The 20,160-nt window shown below is 41.7% G+C and overlaps 2 protein-coding genes across 3 annotated transcripts in view; one reads left to right on the top strand and one right to left on the bottom strand.

The window, feature by feature from the left end:
- Positions 1 to 1,033: 1,033 nt before the first annotated feature.
- Positions 1,034 to 14,748, top strand: MVB12A (multivesicular body subunit 12A). The gene is made up of 9 exons (XM_083354003.1): positions 1,034 to 1,300; positions 5,398 to 5,496; positions 5,588 to 5,684; positions 8,202 to 8,328; positions 8,418 to 8,534; positions 10,949 to 11,040; positions 13,363 to 13,427; positions 14,168 to 14,224; positions 14,424 to 14,748. The coding sequence occupies exons 1-9, from the start codon at positions 1,235 to 1,237 to the stop codon at positions 14,484 to 14,486; spliced, it is 783 nt and encodes a 260-aa protein (XP_083210129.1). The 5' UTR covers positions 1,034 to 1,234; the 3' UTR covers positions 14,487 to 14,748.
- Positions 14,749 to 14,973: 225 nt separating this feature from the next.
- The window catches only part of ATP13A1 (ATPase 13A1), a 39,819-nt gene continuing 34,632 nt past the window's right edge, over positions 14,974 to 20,160 (bottom strand). For both annotated transcript variants that reach the window (XM_083353987.1, XM_083353988.1), the window contains exons 23-26: positions 17,964 to 18,106; positions 17,629 to 17,740; positions 16,652 to 16,795; positions 14,974 to 15,355 (exon numbers count right to left, since the gene is read on the bottom strand). In XM_083353987.1, coding sequence (XP_083210113.1) covers positions 15,245 to 15,355; positions 16,652 to 16,795; positions 17,629 to 17,740; positions 17,964 to 18,106 — 510 coding nt within the window. In that variant the 3' untranslated portion in view covers positions 14,974 to 15,244. The remainder of the gene's footprint in view (positions 15,356 to 16,651; positions 16,796 to 17,628; positions 17,741 to 17,963; positions 18,107 to 20,160) is intronic.

Here is a 20,160-nt window from a genome sequence, read left to right on the forward strand (position 1 = left end):
CCTCCGCCCAGTACGCTCCCACAGAGGGCCTCCTCAGGGTGCCACCGGTCAAAGAATGTCGACTGGTGGCCCCCAGGGGGAGGGCGTTCTCTGTGGGCGCGCCGGATTTATGGAACCATCTTCCGATCGAGCTGCGGATGGCGCCTGACCTCCGCTCCTTCCGGCGCGATCTCAAAACCTACCTTTTCGAACAAGTATTGGCCTGGCCTGATGGGATGGGGTTGGGTTTTACTAATCTGTTTTAACCTACTTTTTAATGTGTTTTAACTTATTTGTGGGCATTTTGTTTAATCGTTTTTATTTATTTTATTTTATTACATTTATATACCGCCCTTTCCCGAAGGACTCAGGGCGGTTTACAGGGTGATTAAAAAACCAAGATACAAAAGTTTAAAACAAATTTTAAAAAAATTATATTGTCCCTGCATAAATAAAACCCCAGTTAAAATTAAGATTAATTTTTGTATCTTTTTTTTTAAATATGTATTGCCCTGTTCACCGCCCTGAGTCCTTCGGGAGAAGGGCGGTATACAAATAAAATTAATAATAATAATCATCATCATCATCTAGGACAGGGGTAGGCAACCTCGGCTCTTTTATGACTCGTGGACTTCAACTCCCAGAATTCCTGAGCCAGCCAAGCTGGCTCAGGAATTCTGGGAGTTGAAGTCCACGAGTCATAAAAGAGCCGAGGTTGCCTACCCCTGATCTAGGATTTGCCTGTAAAACCTGAAGTGGAAATCAAACGTCTAAACTTCACAGGGTCCCCTTGAACACGCTGGTGCTCTAGCATGCGATAGCTCAGTAACGTTACGGATCTCAGCTCCCGAATTTCTGCTTTAACGAGCCCTTCCTAGATCCAAAGGGTAAAAGTGGGAGGGCGGGGGAGGGGGGAGGGGAAAGGCAAGGCACCAAGATCGCCCAAGGCGCGTGCGCGCCACGTTACCGCGGTTTTCGTGACGAAGAGAAACCAAACAAGCGCAAATTTTTTAATTGGAGGGTACCTTGCAGAAACGGCCAGCCAATCAAGAGCAGGCTCCGTTCTTAAACGCGTCCGTTCTAAGAGGCGGGTCGAAGAAACTCCCGAGGGCTTTCGTTCTCTTCGCTTCCCGTAACCTTGGACGTTTCTGTCGGCGGACGGTTTTGGGGTGTTTTTTGTTTTTTTCCGTTCTTTTTCTTCGTATTTTAACGGCTTCCTGTGTTCGAAAACGGTTGAACCGCCCCTAGAGCTGGCATGAACGCTCCGCTTACCGGGCTGGGCTGGACTTCGTCCAATGTGCCGGTTGCTGGCTGGATTCCGGTGAGAAAAGCAGTCTCGTCTCCTCCCCGTCTCTGAGGGAAAGAAACCTCCCGGCGGGAGCTGGAGGGTGAAGCTCGCGGTCTTTCTTTCCTGTCAAGAGAGGCTAGGACAGGGGTAGGCAACCTCGGTTCTTTTAATGACTCGTGGACTTCAACTCCCAGAATTCCTGAGTCAGCTACGCTGACTCAGGAATTCTGGGAGTTGAAGTCCACGAGTCAATAAAAGAGCCGAGGTTGCCTACCCCTGGGCTAGGAAGAGAGGAAAAGCTTTATCCCAGGGGTCTTCAAACTTGGCCCCTTTATGACTTGTGGACTTCAACTCCCAGAATTCCTCAGCCAGGCACGCTGGCTGAAGAATTCTGGGAGTTGAAATCCACAAGTCATAAAAGGGCCAAGTTTGAAGACCCCTGTTCTAGGCCATGGGTGGGGAACCTTGGTGGTTTTATGACTTGTGGACTTCAACTCCCAGAATTCCCAGCTGGGCATGCTGGCTCAGGAATTCTGGGAGTTGAAGTCCACAAGTCATAAAAGGGCCAAGTTTGAAGACCTCTGCTTTATCCTTACTGACTAACTTACCTTGCTGGCCCTTCCCACCGCTCCGGCTTCCCGTTTTCCTCGTCCTGCCTGCCTCTCTTTAAAAATAGATTGCCGGGGCGGGAAGACGGAAGAGCTAATTTAAGAAGTCGGAAGCTTGAGTGGAGATTTCCCTACATCCCGGAAACGCGGTTTTTGTTACTGCTGGCTTCAGTACAGGTAGTACTCGACTTACAGCAGCTCGTTTAGTGACCATTCGAAGTTACAACGGGACTGAAACCTGTGACTGATGACCGTTTTTCCACAGTGGTGATCTTGATAGCGTTCCCCGTCATCATGTGACGACGAGACGGAAAAATGTGACTGATGACCGTTTTTCCACAGTTGTTGATCTGGGTAGCGTTCCCCGTGACCGTGTGATCAAAATTCAGATGCCTGGCAACTGACTCATACTTCTGACCATTGCTGGGTCCCAAAGTCATGGGATCACCTTTTGCAACCTTCTGATGAGCAAAGTCAATAGGGAAGCCAGATTCGCTTAACAACCAGGTTACTAACTTATTAACTGCAGTGGTTCGCTTAAATATCTGTGGCAAGAAGGGTTGTGAAATGGGGCAAGTCTCACTTAACAAATGTCTCACTTAACAACAGAAATTTTGTGCTCAATTGTGGACATAAGTCATTGGCCCCTGAGCCAGTGCTGGCTGCCCGCCTGCCTGTTTTTTAAACCAATAACATTTGTTATATGTTGAACATTAGTTTTACAGCAGGGCCTCTCAAATTCTGCGATACGGTGACCCCCTGAAACGATAGATTTGTTTGCATGGACCCTCTTCCCGATCAATGAAGCAAATTTGTAAACCAGCTACCTGTGATTGGTAATAGCTGTATTCCTATTAGTCAAGATTCAGACCAGTTTCTGGGACAGAAATAGCCTTGGATACTTTAGTCAGTTATCTTTGCCCATTTTTACGTACCCCCTTGGTTTTTGATAACATTCTGGACCATCCACAAGACCTGGGTATTATCTGAGGATTGCTTCAGTCCTCATAGAGAATGCAGCCCTTGGATCCTTCAGGATGGGGTGTCATGGTTAGTGCTCGCCCCAAAATTATATAGATCACTGGGCAAAATCTTTTAACAGGAATGAAACGTCAGTACACCAACAACATTCAGCTGTATGCCATGTCACAAGGCTGAGCCAAGGATGCTATACAAACCCTTAATCATGCATGGAAGCTGCTAGGATTTGAATGCGACATGTCAGACTAATCTTGCAGAGAATGAGTTGCTATACTCTAATAACTGTCTGATAATATTGGATTTAGTAGTTAGATTCAATTATGTCTGCTGTAATGCTCTCTATATGAGGCAATTTATGGAGGCATTCTGGAAGCTGCAACTGGTCTAGAATGTGATGACAGTATTGTGGATGGATTAATCCAGTCATTGCAGGAGAATTCTTTTGAAGTCATTGCACTACCTACTAGTATGCTTTAAGTCTCAAAATACTGTTAATCATGTACAAATTCTTGTATAGTGTGGCTTTGGGATACATTAGGTATCTCTTATTAAAGTTTAATTTGCCCATCCAATAGTATCATTTCATAATGATGACTACTGATGGGAGTCACTGTCCCAGCTCTTTTGTATACCGGTGGTTGTTCAAGCATACAGTTAATAGTCATACTATATAATCATCTGACAGGTCCCACTGTACCACAGGATCACTAAGCTCATTAAACAAAACCATGTTTGGAGGGCCTTTTGGAAGAGTTGGGGCCAACCTCCCCTCAGAGAAAGAGTTGGGGCCAACCTCCCCTCAGAGAAAGGATGTTCCACAGGGTGGGGGCCATGGCAAAAAAGGCTTTCCTCATAAGTCCTGTCAGATTTTATTTTATTTATTTGTTAAATTTATTTGCTGCCTATCTCGCCATGGGGTTGGAATTCCCTAGCTGACAAGACCCGCAACATGCCTCTCAAACCAAACTCAGTGGGACAGATAGATGTCAGTAGGGAGAGGCGGTCCTTCAAATAAGTTCGGGAGTTGGGGTAAGTTGGGAAGTGGCAGTGAGAAGAAACTGGGCAAAAATGGTGGTAAAAACAAAATCAAGGGTTTGGAAAATTAAGGACTAATTTTAGAAAAAAAAATGAACGGGGGATAATGAAGAGGTTAAGATCTTCACCAAAGAGGTCTGAATAATAAGCAAATTAAGGAGGAAAATTAAAGTCTCATTGCAGGTTTTAAAACATTTTCAAAAACCGTATGCTTTTAGGCATTAGAATATTGTTTTGAGTGGGATAAATCAGTGTTATCCCAAATAATTGTTGTCTCTGTTCAGTAAAAGCCATTTAAGAGCCTTGGTGGAGCAGTGGTCTAATGCCTCCTTAAGTAACACCAGCTGCCTGCAATTAGTGCAGGTTCGCGTCCCACCAGGCTCAAGGTTGACTCAGCCTTCCATCCTTCCGAGGTAGGTAAAATGAGGACCCAGATTGTTGGGGGCAATAAGCTGACTTTGTAATAATGCCGCTTGGGGTGTGTGTGAAAGCCCTAATAAGCAGGCATACACATAGAATGAAGGCTATTGCTAAGCTTGTAAGCTGGAGAAGGGTGGGATATAAATGGAATTAAAATAAAAAAATAAAAAATTGCTGGAAATGTATCTGTTGGAGTTTTAGTTAAGTCTACTTCTGAGCATCCTGTTATTAGAAAAGGAAACCTTGTAAATGGGAAAAAAATTGCTACTGAACGGGCTTAGCTGTGACAGATAAGGTAGCTAGATAGGTAGGACTTTGCAATGTCGCTGAAAGCGGCAGTGAGGAACCGATTCTAGAAGAAGGAGAGATCTGATCTCAGAGGGTGATTACTTGATAGCATTGGTGATGATAAATTGGTGAGGAGTCATATCTGTTGTTTTTATTAGTTATCAGTCTCCATAGGAATGAGAACACACTACCCCTATAAGCTCCAAACTGGTTTGGTTGTATTTAATCCTGACTAAGTCCTTGGGTTCTTCTCTACTTCACTGCCTAATGTCCTCCGTTTGTTCCACATTTTTTATTAGCTACCTGCCCGACCCTGTTTTCTCTTTTCATATTTTGCATCCACTTGCGATCTGATCTGATCAGTGGGTGAATTTCTGGATATTTCTTTAAGCAATGAATGACACAGATCCTAATATTTAATTGCAGAATTTGTTTCATCTCTTCATATGCGCACATACTTTTTATCAAGCAAACCAAGCCTTTCCAATGTCAACCAACATTAAAAATATTTTCAGAGGAAATCTGTATGAGATTAATCTTTTCTGATAAACCTAAACTGTAACACCTGTTGCTGTATTCTGAACATCAGAAGAGAATTGTTTGTTCAGAATGCTTCCATATGTGAAGTTGGGGACCTGTCAACATTAGACAAATCACCAGTAAATGTCATACTTTGTGTGCATGAAGATTCAGGTTTAGTTTTATGAATCTCCAGGAAATATTGGGAGAATTCTGGCTCGTGCTTTTTTGCCTTGTTTGATAAAAATCTCTCTTCCCCCTCCACCTCATTTTTCTTAGATCACAACAACTGTGGAAGGAGCACCTGCTAACTTTGGGAAAGGATTTGCACAAAAATATGGATATTACCTCTGTTTTACTGTATCTGTAGACGCTTTGGTAAGAAGGATGCTTCGGTAAGAAGGTTGAAATTGAAGCTAGGTGCAGATAGTGTGGCTGGTGACTTATTTTGGAATCTGCTTCTTTCCAGAATCCAACTGGAGATGTATTATATGATGTTGTGATCCTGAGTGAGAAATCGCCATTACCTTCTGGATATACATATGCTAAAGAATTTCTGGATTTAAGTGAGTCTCCCTGGCTATTTGGCTCATTTTATTCTGGTTTGTTTTAAAGCTGCTATAGCAGTCTAATATGTCCTCTTAAACATTGGCACGTAGTTTAGGGAAAAGCTATGTGCAAACGTAACAGCTAACCTGTAGCACTAACTACTGAATATTGCAAGTTATAATTATTATAAACATGGAAAATCATGATTGAAGTCTCCAAAAAATAAAATGAATATGACATAGAATAGAATTTCTAATAGGATTTATTTCCATTTTCTAATGAAAGATGCTGTAATGACTGTGACTGTTACAATGCTTCTGTTCCCTAAAGTGAGAGGTGCCCATCTGTTTGTACATATTTGTGTTTCATTCCATTACAGGTAGTCCTTGATTTACTACCGGTCATTTTATGAGTGTTAAAAGTTATAGCAGCCACCGAATGAGTGCTTTATGGCTCAAAATGCACTCCCAGAAGGTACTTTACAGCCCATAAAGCACTCCCAGGAGTTGAAAATGGTTGTGCTGTCCCCAGCAGTCATTTGATTGCATTTTGGACAGGTCAGCTTTATGATCGGTTGTGGCACTCTGCAGTCATATGACCATGATTTACAATATTTTTTGCCAGTTTCTGGCAAAAAACACCCATTCAAATGAATGAGTTCACTTAATGACAGTCCTAAAAGAGGCCACAAAATTACTTCGTCATGTGGATGCCTTGATTTACGACTGCAGCAGCTTACAACCAGATTTCCAGTCTCAATTACCATCGTAAGTTGAGAACTACCTATATGAGTGGTCATGAATTCAATTTTCTTTTTCTACCATTCCCAGTTGCTGTGATAAAGCAACATTTGTGATGCATTTGGATTTTTTCTTCTTCTTACAGAGGTGAATTGTGCAAATGAACATAATGTCCAAATCTATTTCCAACGTAACTTTGATTGGGACAAACTATCAGGTGTTATTGTTGTGGCAAACGTTCATTAATCTTATCTATTCTTTTTTTAGGAGTTAGATTTTGTATGCAAAAAGAGAAAAAAATACAAAACCTTATATTTTATATGCTAATTGAATATTTATTAACACACATAGATATGTGTATTGTTTTAATTTAAATTTATAGGAAAAAATAGGAAATTATATATACTTAATTAAATATACAAGCTTACCATGTGCTTATTATATAGTTGAAATTTCTCCATAGGGACTCCTAGCAAAAATTCTTATCCAGAAAATCAAAATATAATTGATGGAGAACTATTATTACAGGACTATTATTTTATAATGCACGTGTTAAATTCTATAGTATTTGAAAGTCTAGTTTGCTAGTCCATATCTAGATACATTTTGTTCTGTTCCTGAATCATTTCCATAAAGTCAGTTAAAAGAGCCCTTGAATCTTCAAAGATAGGGTGTGCGTGCATGCTGGCATGTATGCATGTGTGCATCTTCCATATGTGCAGCATTTTAAAATAGGTTTGGCTGGTCTTTGTCATTAAAGAAACTTACGTGCATCATGTGAAAACAATTTGTGGTTTAAGCATTCTGCGTTGGCACTTTGCATTAGTACATTTTCAAATTGTTTGCTATTTTTATTAAGAGTAGGCTTGCAGGCCCTTCTTAGGTGGCCATTAGTACACCACAAACATACTTTTGACAAAAAAGACCATATGCACACATTCAGCTACAAAAGACCAGTATCTGATAGAATGATTTTTCAAGTTTCTCTTTATAAGCACTCCTCAATTTACGACCCCATCTGAGACTGGAAGATCTGTTGTTAGTGTTAGTGAGGCATCAGGTGTCCGCACCCAATTTTATAATTGTTTTCATAGTCATTAAGCAAATCATCATGGTCATTAAGCAAACTATCACATGACCATTATTTTTGACCTTCCCTGCCAGCTTCCTCCCCATTAACCTTACTCGTCAGAAGCTGACTGGGAAGGTTGCAAAAGGTGATCACATGAACTCTGGATTGTTGCAACTGTTATAAATGCGAGCCAGTTGCCAAGCGCCCATATTGTGACCACAGGGCGCTGCAACGATCATGTGAGGAGCACTCATAAGGAGCACCATAAGGTAGCTAAACAAATTATTGTTAAGTCAAGGACTATCCCTAAGTAAGAAACATCTAGATTGAAGGCATTTATTTTACTGAATCCATCAGAAAATAAGCCAGAATATCTTCCCACTATGCTGCTATGACCATTGCAGAATATTATTAATTTTTAAAATGCATTCCTCCAGTGCAAAAAGTTTTTCCCCCCAACTTAATTTAGAGAATGTTATGTATTTATATATACATTTGGAAATAACATAGAAGTGGACTTAAAACTAGCCTTCATAGAATAACGTACAGATTTTCTGCAATAAATGGAGTTATGTTCAGGTATTATCAATCAAAAGATGACATTTTGCTTGTACCTGGGCCTTTCTTGGATGCATACAGTAATTTTCCTGCTTCTGAAGGCAGAATGCCTGTTGTTCCAATGTCCTTTGATTGTAGCCTTATTTTTCTGTCTCTTATTATAGAAACCTCTGTCTCTAAGAAGAAGAGGCTATGCGTCAAGCTGATTCCAATGGGTGTGGCAGAAACAGCTGTGTGTGCCATCACGCTAAGCAGCAAGAGCAAAGTGATCCCCAATTACATACGCGTTGGGTGAGGTGCCGCTATCCATGTCCTCTGCCGTCACACATTGTCTCAGTTTTAAAAGACTTACAGATTTTATTTATCTTCCTCTCACCTAGGGAAATAAGTGGTTTTGCCCTTTGGTGTAAAAAAGAATACATAAACAAACCTAAACCCCTTCCCAAACCAAGGAGTATCAGTCTAGAAATGAACCAGCTGTCATTAGAAACATCAAAGTAAGTTTTGATCATTTTTTCATTATATAATAGAACCCGTACATGCGAAAACATATCATGTAACAGTATTGTTGGCTGCTTCCATTAGTTTATCCATCTCTCGGACTACATATGAACCAAGATAACTGTCATCAGGCAAAAAGCAGCTTGAGTGGGTTTGTAGGACTAAAGAAAAAGGCCTATAAAAAGATTGATGATAGCAGAACCAGAAAGGTGGGGTCTTAAGCAATGTTGGAAGAGATTTCTTAACATTAAGACTCCTCTGAGGATGGTTACAATTGCGCCTCAGAATGCTAGATGAAATAAATAAGCAGTATTTAATTGTCTACTTCTGGAAGCATCCAAGTTAGATTTTTTTTTTAGATAAAATAAGGATAATGGAGAACAATACAGAGAAATTAGATATTCTTGCTTGCCTTCAGAAATCGTGGGTGCTCCATCACTGGAGGTTTTTAAGAAAAGACTAGACGATCACTTGTCTGAGATGGTATAGGTTCTCCTGTTTGAGCAGGGGGCTGGACTAGAAGACCTCCAAGGTCCCTTCCAGCTCCTATTTTATTCCTATTTCTATTCTATTCTATTTACAGAAGTGAGGATAATTTTAGGTTAAAAGTTAGTGAAGCTTTCATTCATGAGGTAAATTAATTAAAACCTCATGCATACCTCTGATGAAGACAAGGACAAGCTCAGATATACTGGTTGTGTGAAAGTGGTAGCAGTTAATTGAGCTATAAAAATACTGCTCAATGATGGCAATCTAAGGACTCTTGGTCGTTAAAGCATTCTCATGGGTTGTTATGCAAACTTAATCCTAGGCAAGGATTGCAGGGGGCCTCAGGACAATGGGGAGACACTTACATGTGGCCTGCACTGGGCCTCCATTACTTTCTTGAGGCATCCTGTGCTCCTTACCTTACTCTGCTGCTTCTCCACTCGGGCTGAAAATCCTGCTTGGATTTCAGCTTCCCTTTGTCTAGGAGCTGGCTGAAAGAGCTCCCTGCCAAACCATTTCAGCTTCGTACAAGCAGGCATGAAGGATTTTACTGTAGCTCCAGGGAAGCAGGCCCAAAGGATTTCAGTTCCATGCAAGCATGCCTGGAGCCAAAATCCTTTGGCAGTGCCCATAGGAGTGCCTATGATTGCGGGGACTTGGTAGTCAGTTGGTAGTCAGTTATACGTGCAAGCAGGTTGCCAAACACCTGGCTTGCAATCACATGACTGGAGTGTGTGTGTGTGTGTGTGTGTGTGTGTGTACGCGCGCACACGCATATGACGTTTCTAATTGTTGGAACTGCTTTACAAACTGTAAAGCACTCTTTCTGAGGCCCTTTGTTAATTCACACTGTTGCTAAGCAAAATCCCATTGTGTTCAGTGTCTCTTACTGCCAATATGATTAGGTCTTGTTTCTGTTGAGTCATTATCTTAGTTTCACCATATACTCATCGGCCCCGCATGGAATAAGCAAGTTTCTCCAGTAAACTTGCTCATGTACTGTTTTAACAATGATTTTTACAACCCTAACTCACACGAATAACCTACATGGCAGAAGAGTCTATCTGTTGCAAAGAGCAACTTGCACCTGAAGAGCGACAAAAGAAGGGGAAGGTTTGCAAGTAGTTCTGATTTAAGGTTGTTAATTTAACAATGGTCTGGAATTATGGCCTTCAAAAAGCGCTTTATTGTCTGTAAAGCCCTTCTGGCCATTACTAAATGTTGCACCACCACTCCTATGGTCACATGATTGCAATCCGGCTGCTTATGACAGGTTGCCAAGTGCTCCACAATCACGTGATCACCATTTAGCAACTTCTCTGCCGGCTTCCCAGAAAATTGGTGGGGAAGCTGGCAGGGAATGTTGTAAGCTGCTGCCACTTGCTGAAAGGACTCACTCTTGCTTCTGGGAGATAAATGGTTCTAATTGTGATTGTAATTGAAGACTATCTGTAATATACTTACAATATTTTAGATCCTCTACATAAGAAAGTTTCTCCACTTTTAATACTTTCACATTCTCGGTGCTTGCAAGGTCATCTCCAGTATCAAAGAGAGCACTTTGTGGACAAAACAGATCTTCTTTCTGATGAATACAGGGATCAGTAATTTTTCTGGCTCTGCCATGATTGTCCAAGTATCAACAAGTGCATTATTCTGTTGATATATATGTTGTTTTTCTATGATACGTTTCACTCAATTTATTAAGTTTTTAATTTTTTAAATTAATTTTTGTACTGTGCAATTCTTCCCTTCCTCAGGAAGAAGAATTAAACATGTACAATTATTGCTAGGGCAAAGATTTGTTTTTGAGGTGCTGCAAGCACCTATGAAAGCTAATAGATTCTGGGAAATGATTGAAACAATACAGTTCATAACCTACTAACAGACCGCATGTGTTTCTTCGTTTTAATCCTTTCAGTGTAGACCCTCTTTCTGTTGGTTCCAAAAGACAAACTACCATTAAGAAAAATGAATCTATATATGATACATCAAATGCCTGTGGTATTTCAGGTAAGTACCTTCTATTCAAGGAGGTAAAGCATATTTTGCTTCTATGGAAGAAAGAAGCATAGAACTAAACTTCCAAGAAATGTTCCAGTAGGTATATTTGTTCTTTCTTGAAATTTGGCATGATTCGTCCCGTAGGTCTTTTTTATAACTAAGGTGGAATGTGAACTTTTGTTATATATAGCCTAGTAATATGACGACTACTTTGTTTACATTTGTTATGATAGAACTGATGCCATGGTTAAAGATTAATATCTCTCCATAGGAAGATGTTGTTTTTTGCTTAAAGGAGGAAAGAAGTTCTGAAATTGGGAGTCCTTTTAACTTTAGATTTATCTGGATTATACCATGTTTAAGACACACCCAGAAAATAAACCATAGCCTGGGTTTTTTGGCATGTGCCTAATACAAGCCCTACCTCCCAAAATAAGCCCTAGTTAAGCGCCTGCCCACACCGTCCCATTGCTCGCTGCCGCAATGGGGCAGAAGAGCACACATCGCACCAGTGCCACTGTCATGAGGTGAGGCGGCTGGTGGTGGTGGGTGGAGCTGCCCTTATGCCCCACACCTAATCGCTCCGTTTCCAAGCGCCCCATAGGCATCCAAACACTTCACACAGAGGGTGTTCTGTACCAGCCTGCTACCGGCCCTGCAGAAAAGGCAGGGACAACCCCTTTTACAAGAAGGCAAGAGGCTGGAATTACGCCTGCCAAATTTATAGCTACAAAAACAAGACACGAACCAAGAAACAGGAGCTTTAAGAAACAGGAACTATCCAAGCGGTTGCCTTCAGCAAACCAGCCCTCCCACACATTCCCCTTATATAGAGTTCAGGGCGTGGCTTCTCTCTGCCTCCTTCCAAGGAGCCCCATTGCCTTCCTCTGTTTACTCCTACTTGACTGCCTCCTGCATCGGGCGTCCTTGAACAGGGCCAGCTGTGGGTCATCTTCATCCACGCTGTCAGGCTCACACAGCTGGGTCTCCATGGTGACCAAGTGGGAGGGGCCTGGCTGAGGGCTCTCATCAGCAAGATCTTCAACCCCCTCAGCAAGCTCTTCAATACCCCCCCTCCTCCTCTGAGTCGTCCGACCCAACTGCCGAACCCACAGGCTGACCCTGAATCACAACAGAGGGAGACTGGAAGCTTTGTCTGCTTGTAAATGGGGCGCAAATAGGAAACTGAGTGGTGTCTTTAGTCATATTACATTATTTGTTCCTATTTAATACGGTACTAGATTAAAGTGAACAAGGTAAAATTAAATCCAGATCAGAATGATCATTGACGTGGGATCTGGGATGTAATGTGTTCTGGAAGGAATTGCATCCTTTGAAAGATCAAGTTTGAAACTTTACAGAGCTTTTTAATTTTGCATTAATCCTGATTTTTCTCAGAGCAATTCTGATACCAGCCTCAGCCCTTCTTGAGGCAGTCTAGCTTATCATAGAAGAGGTCAGTTTTAAGGGTGACAGCTTGATTAGTGGAACATGATATAGTAACTGAACACTGAACAAACCTACGCTAATTTGTCAGTTGTTTTCTTGACATACAGTCCTTGACTTATGATCAAAATTTCTGTTGCTAAGTGAGAAAGTTCTTAAGTATTAAGAATTTTGCCCCATTTTACCTTTCTTGCCACAGTTGTTAAGTGAATCACCGCAGTTGTTAAATTAGTAACACGGTTGTTAAGTGAATCTGGTTTTCCCATTCACTTCACTTGTTAGAAGGTCACAAAAGGGGATCATATGACCGCAGGATATGGCAACCGCCATAAATGTGAGTTAGTTGCCAAGCATCCAGATTTTGATCAACTGACCATGGGGATGCCGTAATGGTCATAAATGTGAAAAACAGTCATAAGTCACTTTTTTCAGTGCCATTGTAACATTGGCTGTAATATGAGGGTTACCTGTATTCCTGAAGCTGCCTGTTTTGCAACTTTCTGGAATTCTGTTGAAATGAGGCTGTAGTGATGCAGCTTCCTACATTTTGTGCATCAAAATGTGAATTATGTTACATTTTCCTGTGAATTATGTTACATTTTCTAAGTATTGATGGAGTGGCCTCTTGAAAACATTACTTTTGCAGTGATTTCTTGTACAGCACAGAGAAAGAGCCTTCTGTGTTGCTTTTTCTTGGGTTTAGAAAATCTATGAGGGTATTTCTGTAAACTCGAATCGTTAACCTTTTATTATTGTAACAAGTTTTGAACCTTTCACTACAGTATTATGATTTGTTGTGTGCCACCTCGCTGATCTGTAAATAATCACTCATTTTAAAATCTGGTTACTTTTCTGGCAATCTGAACCTATTTTTTTCCTTCTTAGCCATAGATGGGGTCCCCTTTACTTTGCATCCTAAGTTTGAGAACAGTGTCACTCATGGTACCACTGTAAGTATTTTCGGTTGGAGTCAGTAACAGTGTAAAGAAAAAAATAGATGAAAACCATAGTTTTTCTAGGAACAAATATCCCTTCCTTATGCAAATATCCCTTCCTTATTCTGGAAATGAAACTTTGCAAAAATATTGCTGCCGTGCCCCCCCCTTCCCCCCCCCCGGGCCATGTCATTCCAGAAGGGTCAGCTTCTAGAAATGGATCTCTAAACTGGAAGTAGCTTGAAGATGTTCCAGATATGTATGGAAATAACTCCTCATCCCAATGGTATAGACTGAGTTCCATTCCCAGAGTGATAAATGTCTGGCTTTCTCCAACTGACTTGAAACAATGTTCCCAGCCAACATGGTAGGAGTGGTCTTCGCACAGATGATATATGAAAAAATCCAATAAATATAATTTAAAAGAATTGAGGGAATGCAGATAATATAATGGGGAAAATGCAGTGTAACCTATGTCAGGTGGAGTGGCGGAGTGCCGACAGCTGTCACAGTTACTTTTAAAAAGCTTACTAGAGCTTTCGCTCACCTAATTCAATTAAATTGAATGTTGCTAATGAGAAAGCATGTTTTCCTGTAGCTGTTTTGGAGTAAGTAATGATTGTAAGAATAGAAGAACCATGGAATCTACTTACTGCAGGAATTAGTTTAAATTCTAGCAATATTGATAGGAATAATTTCCGTAAATTGCAATGTAGATTAATTGGCAAATGACTGAATTTGTTTTTATTTTCTAGGCTCTTTCTATATTTAAAAACTTTCACATCAAGTCTCTTGCTGACATTGAGAAAGAGGTGAGCAAAAATTAAGATTAATTCAGACCTGGATCCCTGTTCCATTCAGATCTGGGCTACACAATTTTGTTTAGCAAAGTCAAGTGTGTCATTCCCTTACACACGTACATATTATTAGATGAGCTGCAGGTCCTTCTGGTTTTGAATATGGGGGATCGTGCTTTTTTGTAATCCTATTTTTTGTTTTGCTTTTCTATAGTATGACTACAGTTTTGTAATTGAAAGAACTGCAGCTGCGAGACTCCCACCCACCATTTCATAGCATCAATCATTTCCTCGAGAGTTCTTGCCACTAGGGGCTTATGGGTGGTCAAGCAGACTCAACTAAGCTGATGGAATACCTGCCTCAAAGGGATTGTGCTGTTGGGGGCACTGCTTTACTAGCTGAAACTAGTATAATTGTAATCCTGCTGATATTATATTTTGCTACAGGTACGAGTTGAACTACTTTTGTATATACTTTTTCCAAGCATATCTATTTTCTTTGCAAAGAAAAATGTATTAAAAGTAAGAGGCTTATTCTACCAGCAAAGTTATCTCTGTACTTATTTCTGGCTATTTCAAACATTCTGAAATGTGTATTACTGCCAATAATGACGTTTATGAAAAATGAAAGATATTGCTCCATTCTTTAGACAGACCTCACATCAAGATTTGATATGGGGAGGGGGGAACTAAGGATATATTAACTCAAAGAAAAAAAATCCCCCCTGTACCAAAATGCACTGATTGCCATTTTATTATCAAATCTCATGACCAACCTTTCTAGGAGTGGTGAAGAGGCAGTACAAAGGTTAACAACTGCTGCTCTGTTTGGCAGACTTGTGAAGATTAATGTAGGCCCTTGCACAACTTTTGTTGTGCTTTCCAGACTTAACACAATAAAAATTGGCTTGCCAGTCCCAAACTGGAATAAAACAGCTATCAAAGAATAAATATTCCTTTCGCAGTGCTGTATTTCGGTGGTATCTTTTTCTGGCTGTCCTTCACTTCACTTCTGAGAAGGGAGAAGAATGAGTCTCAAGAAGGCACTTTGAGCTTTGTGCCGCCTAGTAGGAACTGCAGGATCCTGTCTATGAGCAGAGCAATGAAGAAGTTGGCCACCAGTACTTTAGTGATCACTAGTTTAAACTGAAATAGAAAAAAACAACAAGAAGATGTACCAAGTCCCAGAAAGAACATTTTCCGTATTGCATTCAAATCTAGTAAGTATCAAGCCTGGAATGAAAATTGTTCTATAGCAGGGGTGTCAAACTCACAACATGACGTGACGTGTCATGACGTATCGCGACTATTTTGCCATTGCCGGCAATGGGGTGGGCACGGTTTCGCCATGATGCATCTGGCCTGCGGGCCGGCAGTTTGACACCCCTGTTCTATAGTCTTGAAATAAAGATGGGAGTTGATCTTGTAAATCAGTAAGCAAGGAAGTTATTATTAAAAGTTGGTCATCTGTCCCATTCATATTTTTAGTAGGCAGAAATCTATTATTGGTAACTATAAGCAGCATATAGCTACAACATTCTTTTGGTTATATTTTTAATTCATTATTAGTTATAGGGAAAATTAAGTCTCTGAAGAAGTTTTAGAAACCTACTGTCGCCCCATTGCTAGGCCTGCCAACTCCTATTCCAAAACACCTGGAGTACACAAGACTGCCTCCACTTAGTCTTACTATATGTGTCTGAGTAATCTTCAATTCTTCCTCCAAACACACTATAAAGGTAAAGGTTCCCCCACACATGCGTGCTAGTCGCTTCCGACTCTAGGGGCCGGTGCTCATCTCCGTTTTAAAGCCGAAGAGCCAGCGCTTGTCCGAGGACGTCTTCCGTGGTCATGTGGCCGGCATGACTAGACGCCAAAGGCACACGGAACGCTGTTACCTTCCCACCGGAGTGGTCCCTATTTTTCTACTTGCATTTTTACGTGCTTTCGAACTGCTAGGTTGGCAGAAGCTGGGACGAGTAACAGGAGCTCACTCTGTTATGCGGCACTCGGGATTTGACCTGCCAAACTGCCAACCATCTGATCGACAGGCTCAGTGTCCTAACCCTCTGAGCCACCGCGTCCCTTAAAAACACACTATACCTTGCCTCAATTATCATTTGTCCTGAACAAAAACAAACCTGTTTTGTTTTTTGTTCTCTAAGTCCCTGCATTAAGTATACATTTTTCTAAGATCAATATAACCAATCAACAGGTGCAGGAGTTTACTGAGTGGACCTCCTAGTCTTCAGACTACTGTGCTTTTGCCGGAAGTAAAGTACTCCTCAAAACACCTCCAATTCAAAAAAGAGGTTTGAACTACTGAAACCCAGAACATTTTTATCTTAACAATATTGCAGTTTTTCCCCCCTCTTTAATTTCTACAGCTAGTTGGAAAAGGGATATCAGAGGATAGGCCTAGCAAAGGTCTTCCTTACTCACCTCTGTTGGGATTTCCACAAGTCCAAATTGCTCATTAAACTCTGGGGAGGAGCCAGTCAAAAGGGCGACAATTGCTAATCCTGAAATAATGATGCTCCATAGCAGAGGTTTGTTTTCCCTTAGACTTTCCATGAATGGGTGGCCCTAGATAAATAAAACCAAGGTGTGGAAAGATGGCCAAACTATATCAGTAATTTAGGAGTAGAACTGAAACCTAAACTGCAGATGTCATACAACATACTAATAAAAGGTTGTCAAGGTATAATTTGTTTGGCAAGACCTTTCTTACAAAACTGAAAGAGTATTTTCATGTCAATGCTGTGGCTACACGTGACAACAGCCTCACCTTCCCTGGGAGGCTTTATTATGACAGCACATTTTTCACTTATAGGTGAAAGTGCAAGTTTGTATCCAACCTATCTTAGTCAAATAGGACTGAAGAATTGTTAAAAGGGCCTGGCACCTTTGATCTTCTTTCATGTTTAACTGGAGTTCTGTCAAAGATTCTCGGAAATTCATTATGTATGCAACTGCCATCAGGATTAATCTCCTTGTAATGAATTCTTTATTCTAGAATCATTCCCCTTGAGATAGGACAATACACCTCAAAATTCTGAAATCTGGGACTGATCCCAGTTTCCATAAATACATATTTAATTTATCTTGTAGACATGACTTTGGATGGCTAACAATTAAAATGCCCTAAAAACAACAAAAAGCACCCCAATTAAAAGCAGCATCCAAAACCATTTATAACACTCAAACTACAAAATGGGCTCCATCCATATGATCTATACTCTGCCATGCAGAACAAGGAGAAATAAGACAATAATTTGAAGTTTTCCTGTTTAAATTTGGTTTCATCATGACACCTACTGCTTTGCATATTGCTTGCAATGCAAGGTCCTAGCACTATATGAAACAGGAGATAAAAGTATTGGCTATCACAAAATTATAAAAAAATAAGCAAATGTTACCTTATAGTTAATGGCAAATGTAGCCATCTGCATGGCCATGGACATGATGTAAACAGTGCTATTCACAAGACTGGGTTCAAACTCCTTATAGAGATCAACAAAGTCTTCTTTCCTTAAAGAAACAGAAAGATCCTTAAAAATTTTTCTCAGCCCTTCCAGGCTTGAGTATCCTCCAGATGACCTGACTTCCCACTCACACTTCTAGAAGCGTGGACATCGCTGAAAATTCTGGGATCTGAAGGCCACCCATCTGCAGAACACCTGTATTTCCTTACAACTCAGGCATTTTTACTTCCGATTCTGTACCCTCATATTTAAATCCAAGCAGCACTCACTTGGTCTCACTGCGGGCTTGTGCACCTCGATACAGATACACCAGACTGACAAAATGGACCATAAATTGTAGCAGCACTGTAAGAACTGTGTACAGATTGAAGATATTAGGGAGCGGACGCTCTTGGGAGAGGGTTTTCAGAGGCTGGAAATGAGAAGAAATAGGTCAGGGTTAGAATTCTATAGGAAGTTTGGAGCCTGACTCTTATTCACTTGGGAAGCAGCCTGCAGGATGGTTACTTTGAAAATGACCCCCTAGAAGAAAAGGCCTGTCAACCTGTTGGAAGAATTTAAGACACAGAAATCAAAAGAAAGCCTATCTTTACCGGTTCAAATCCATTTTGAAAATTGCTTCGCGTGCACACAAGTGCTGTAAGCTAAGTAGTTCTCATCAGTTTTCAAAGACACTTTTGACTCCTGGCGACAGGCTAGACAAGTCCACGTAGTTTTCTTGGTAAGGTTTTTGCAAGATTTTGGTTTGCCCTTGCCTTCCTAGAGCTGAGAGAGGGAGACTGGCCCAAGGTTCCTTCGTTGCGTGGAAAATGTGTGACCTTGAAACAGTCACCCTTGGATTACATGTCTCGGGTGCTCTCAGCATGAAGCAAAAGATGTGTTTTGAAAGGTTTCAAGATCAGAGCAAAACTTGCAGTTTTGTTGAGTGTGAAACAAATTGTGTAAGTTTTAAATATGGTGTACTGAACAGAGGTGCTTTATCCTCCACCTTTATACAACTAAGTCACTGCAGTAGCCAGAATCAGTGGTGAAGTTTATATCTTCTGCTTACAGTTGCAAGAAAAAGTATGTGAACCCTTTGGGATTATGTGGTTTTTTGCATGAATTGGCCATAAAATGCGCTCTAAACGTCACGTAAGTCACAACAATAGAAAAACACAGTCTGCTTAAAATAATACTACACAAACATTAGCTGTTGTCATGTTTTAATTGAAGATAAGATGGAAACATTCACAGTGCAGGGTGGAAAAAGTATGTGAACCTTTGGACTTAATAACTGGTTGACCCTCCTTTGGCAGCAATAACCTCAACCAAATGTTTCCTGTAGTTGCAGATCAGACCTGCACAACGATCTGGAGTAATTTTGGACCACTCTTCTGCACAAAACTATTTCAGTGTAGCAATATTCTTGGGATGTCTGGTGTGAATCGCTCTCTTAAGGTCATGCCACAGCATTTCAATCGGGTTGAGGTCAGGACTCTGACTGGGCCACTCCAGAAGGCGTATTCTGTTCTGTTGAAGCCACTGTTTTGTTGAATTACCGTATATACTTGAGTATAAGCCGAATTTTTCAGCCCACTTTTTGGGCTGAAAAAATCCACTTCGGCTTATACTCCAGTGAACAAAAAAAAAAGAACTTACCGAGGACTTGCGCGCGGCCGAGCTACTTTGCCTGACGCTGCTGGGGTCGCCCGGGCGCCTCTGCTCGCCCTCAGCAGCACCTGGCCCGGAATCACATGCGAAACAAGCCCGGCAGAGGAGCCGGAGCGGTCCAGATCCTGCAAGGCCCGGCCGAGACGCGCCCCCAGCAGCGGAGCTGCTCCGGCTCCTCTGCCGGGCTTGTTTTGCATGTGAGCTACTTTGCCTGACGCTGAGAAGACCCGCTTGGGCACTCGGGTTGGTGTCAGTCTCCGCAGGCCCTTCTCGTTTCCAGGAACGTCAAGCGCGCTTGGCTCCCCACCCCCACGGCAAGGCAGGGCAGGGCAGAGACTTGCTCGCCCTTCTGACGGCCCTGAAGAGAAACGAAGGGCTTGCAAACTCCCCGCGAGAAGCTGGGCGAAGCGCGCGGCTGGGCGAGTGTGTGCCTGCGCGCGTATTTACGAAAGAAACGCTCCGAGAGTTCTTCTTTCTCCGCCCCCTTGGGGGGAACTCTAGCGACTGCTGTAGCCGCGCTTCTCTTCTCGGCTCTGAAAATAGGGATTTCTACTCTCTCTCTCTCTCTCTCTCTCTCCCCTCCCCACCCCGCATTCTCCTGCCTCTTCGATTGCGACAATAAAAGGGCGAAGGGTGCGCTGGTTTCTTCCTCCTTCCTCCCCCCCTCCCCTCCCCGATTGTCAGGTGTGGCTTCGACTTTAGTTTTTGCCTACGGTGCTAGGGAGTTGCCAGTGGTGGGATCGTTTTCGGAGTTGCGTGCTTGGCCCAGAGGTGCAAACAAAATGTTTGGAAAAGGGGGTGAGGTGGGGTGGG

This window comes from Vipera ursinii (assembly GCF_947247035.1).
Source record: "Vipera ursinii genome assembly, chromosome: 2".
In the NCBI taxonomy this organism is placed as follows: domain Eukaryota; kingdom Metazoa; phylum Chordata; class Lepidosauria; order Squamata; family Viperidae; genus Vipera; species Vipera ursinii.

Excerpts from the sequence above, each read along its gene's own strand:
- MVB12A (XM_083354003.1), top strand. The coding sequence starts at position 1,235 with ATGAACGCTCCGCTTACCGGGCTGGGCTGGACTTCGTCCAATGTGCCG. Across the intron at positions 5,497-5,587 it reads CTGTATCTGTAGACGCTTTG|AATCCAACTGGAGATGTATT; the intron begins GTAAGAAGGATG and ends GCTTCTTTCCAG. Across the intron at positions 8,329-8,417 it reads CCCAATTACATACGCGTTGG|GGAAATAAGTGGTTTTGCCC; the intron begins GTGAGGTGCCGC and ends CCTCTCACCTAG.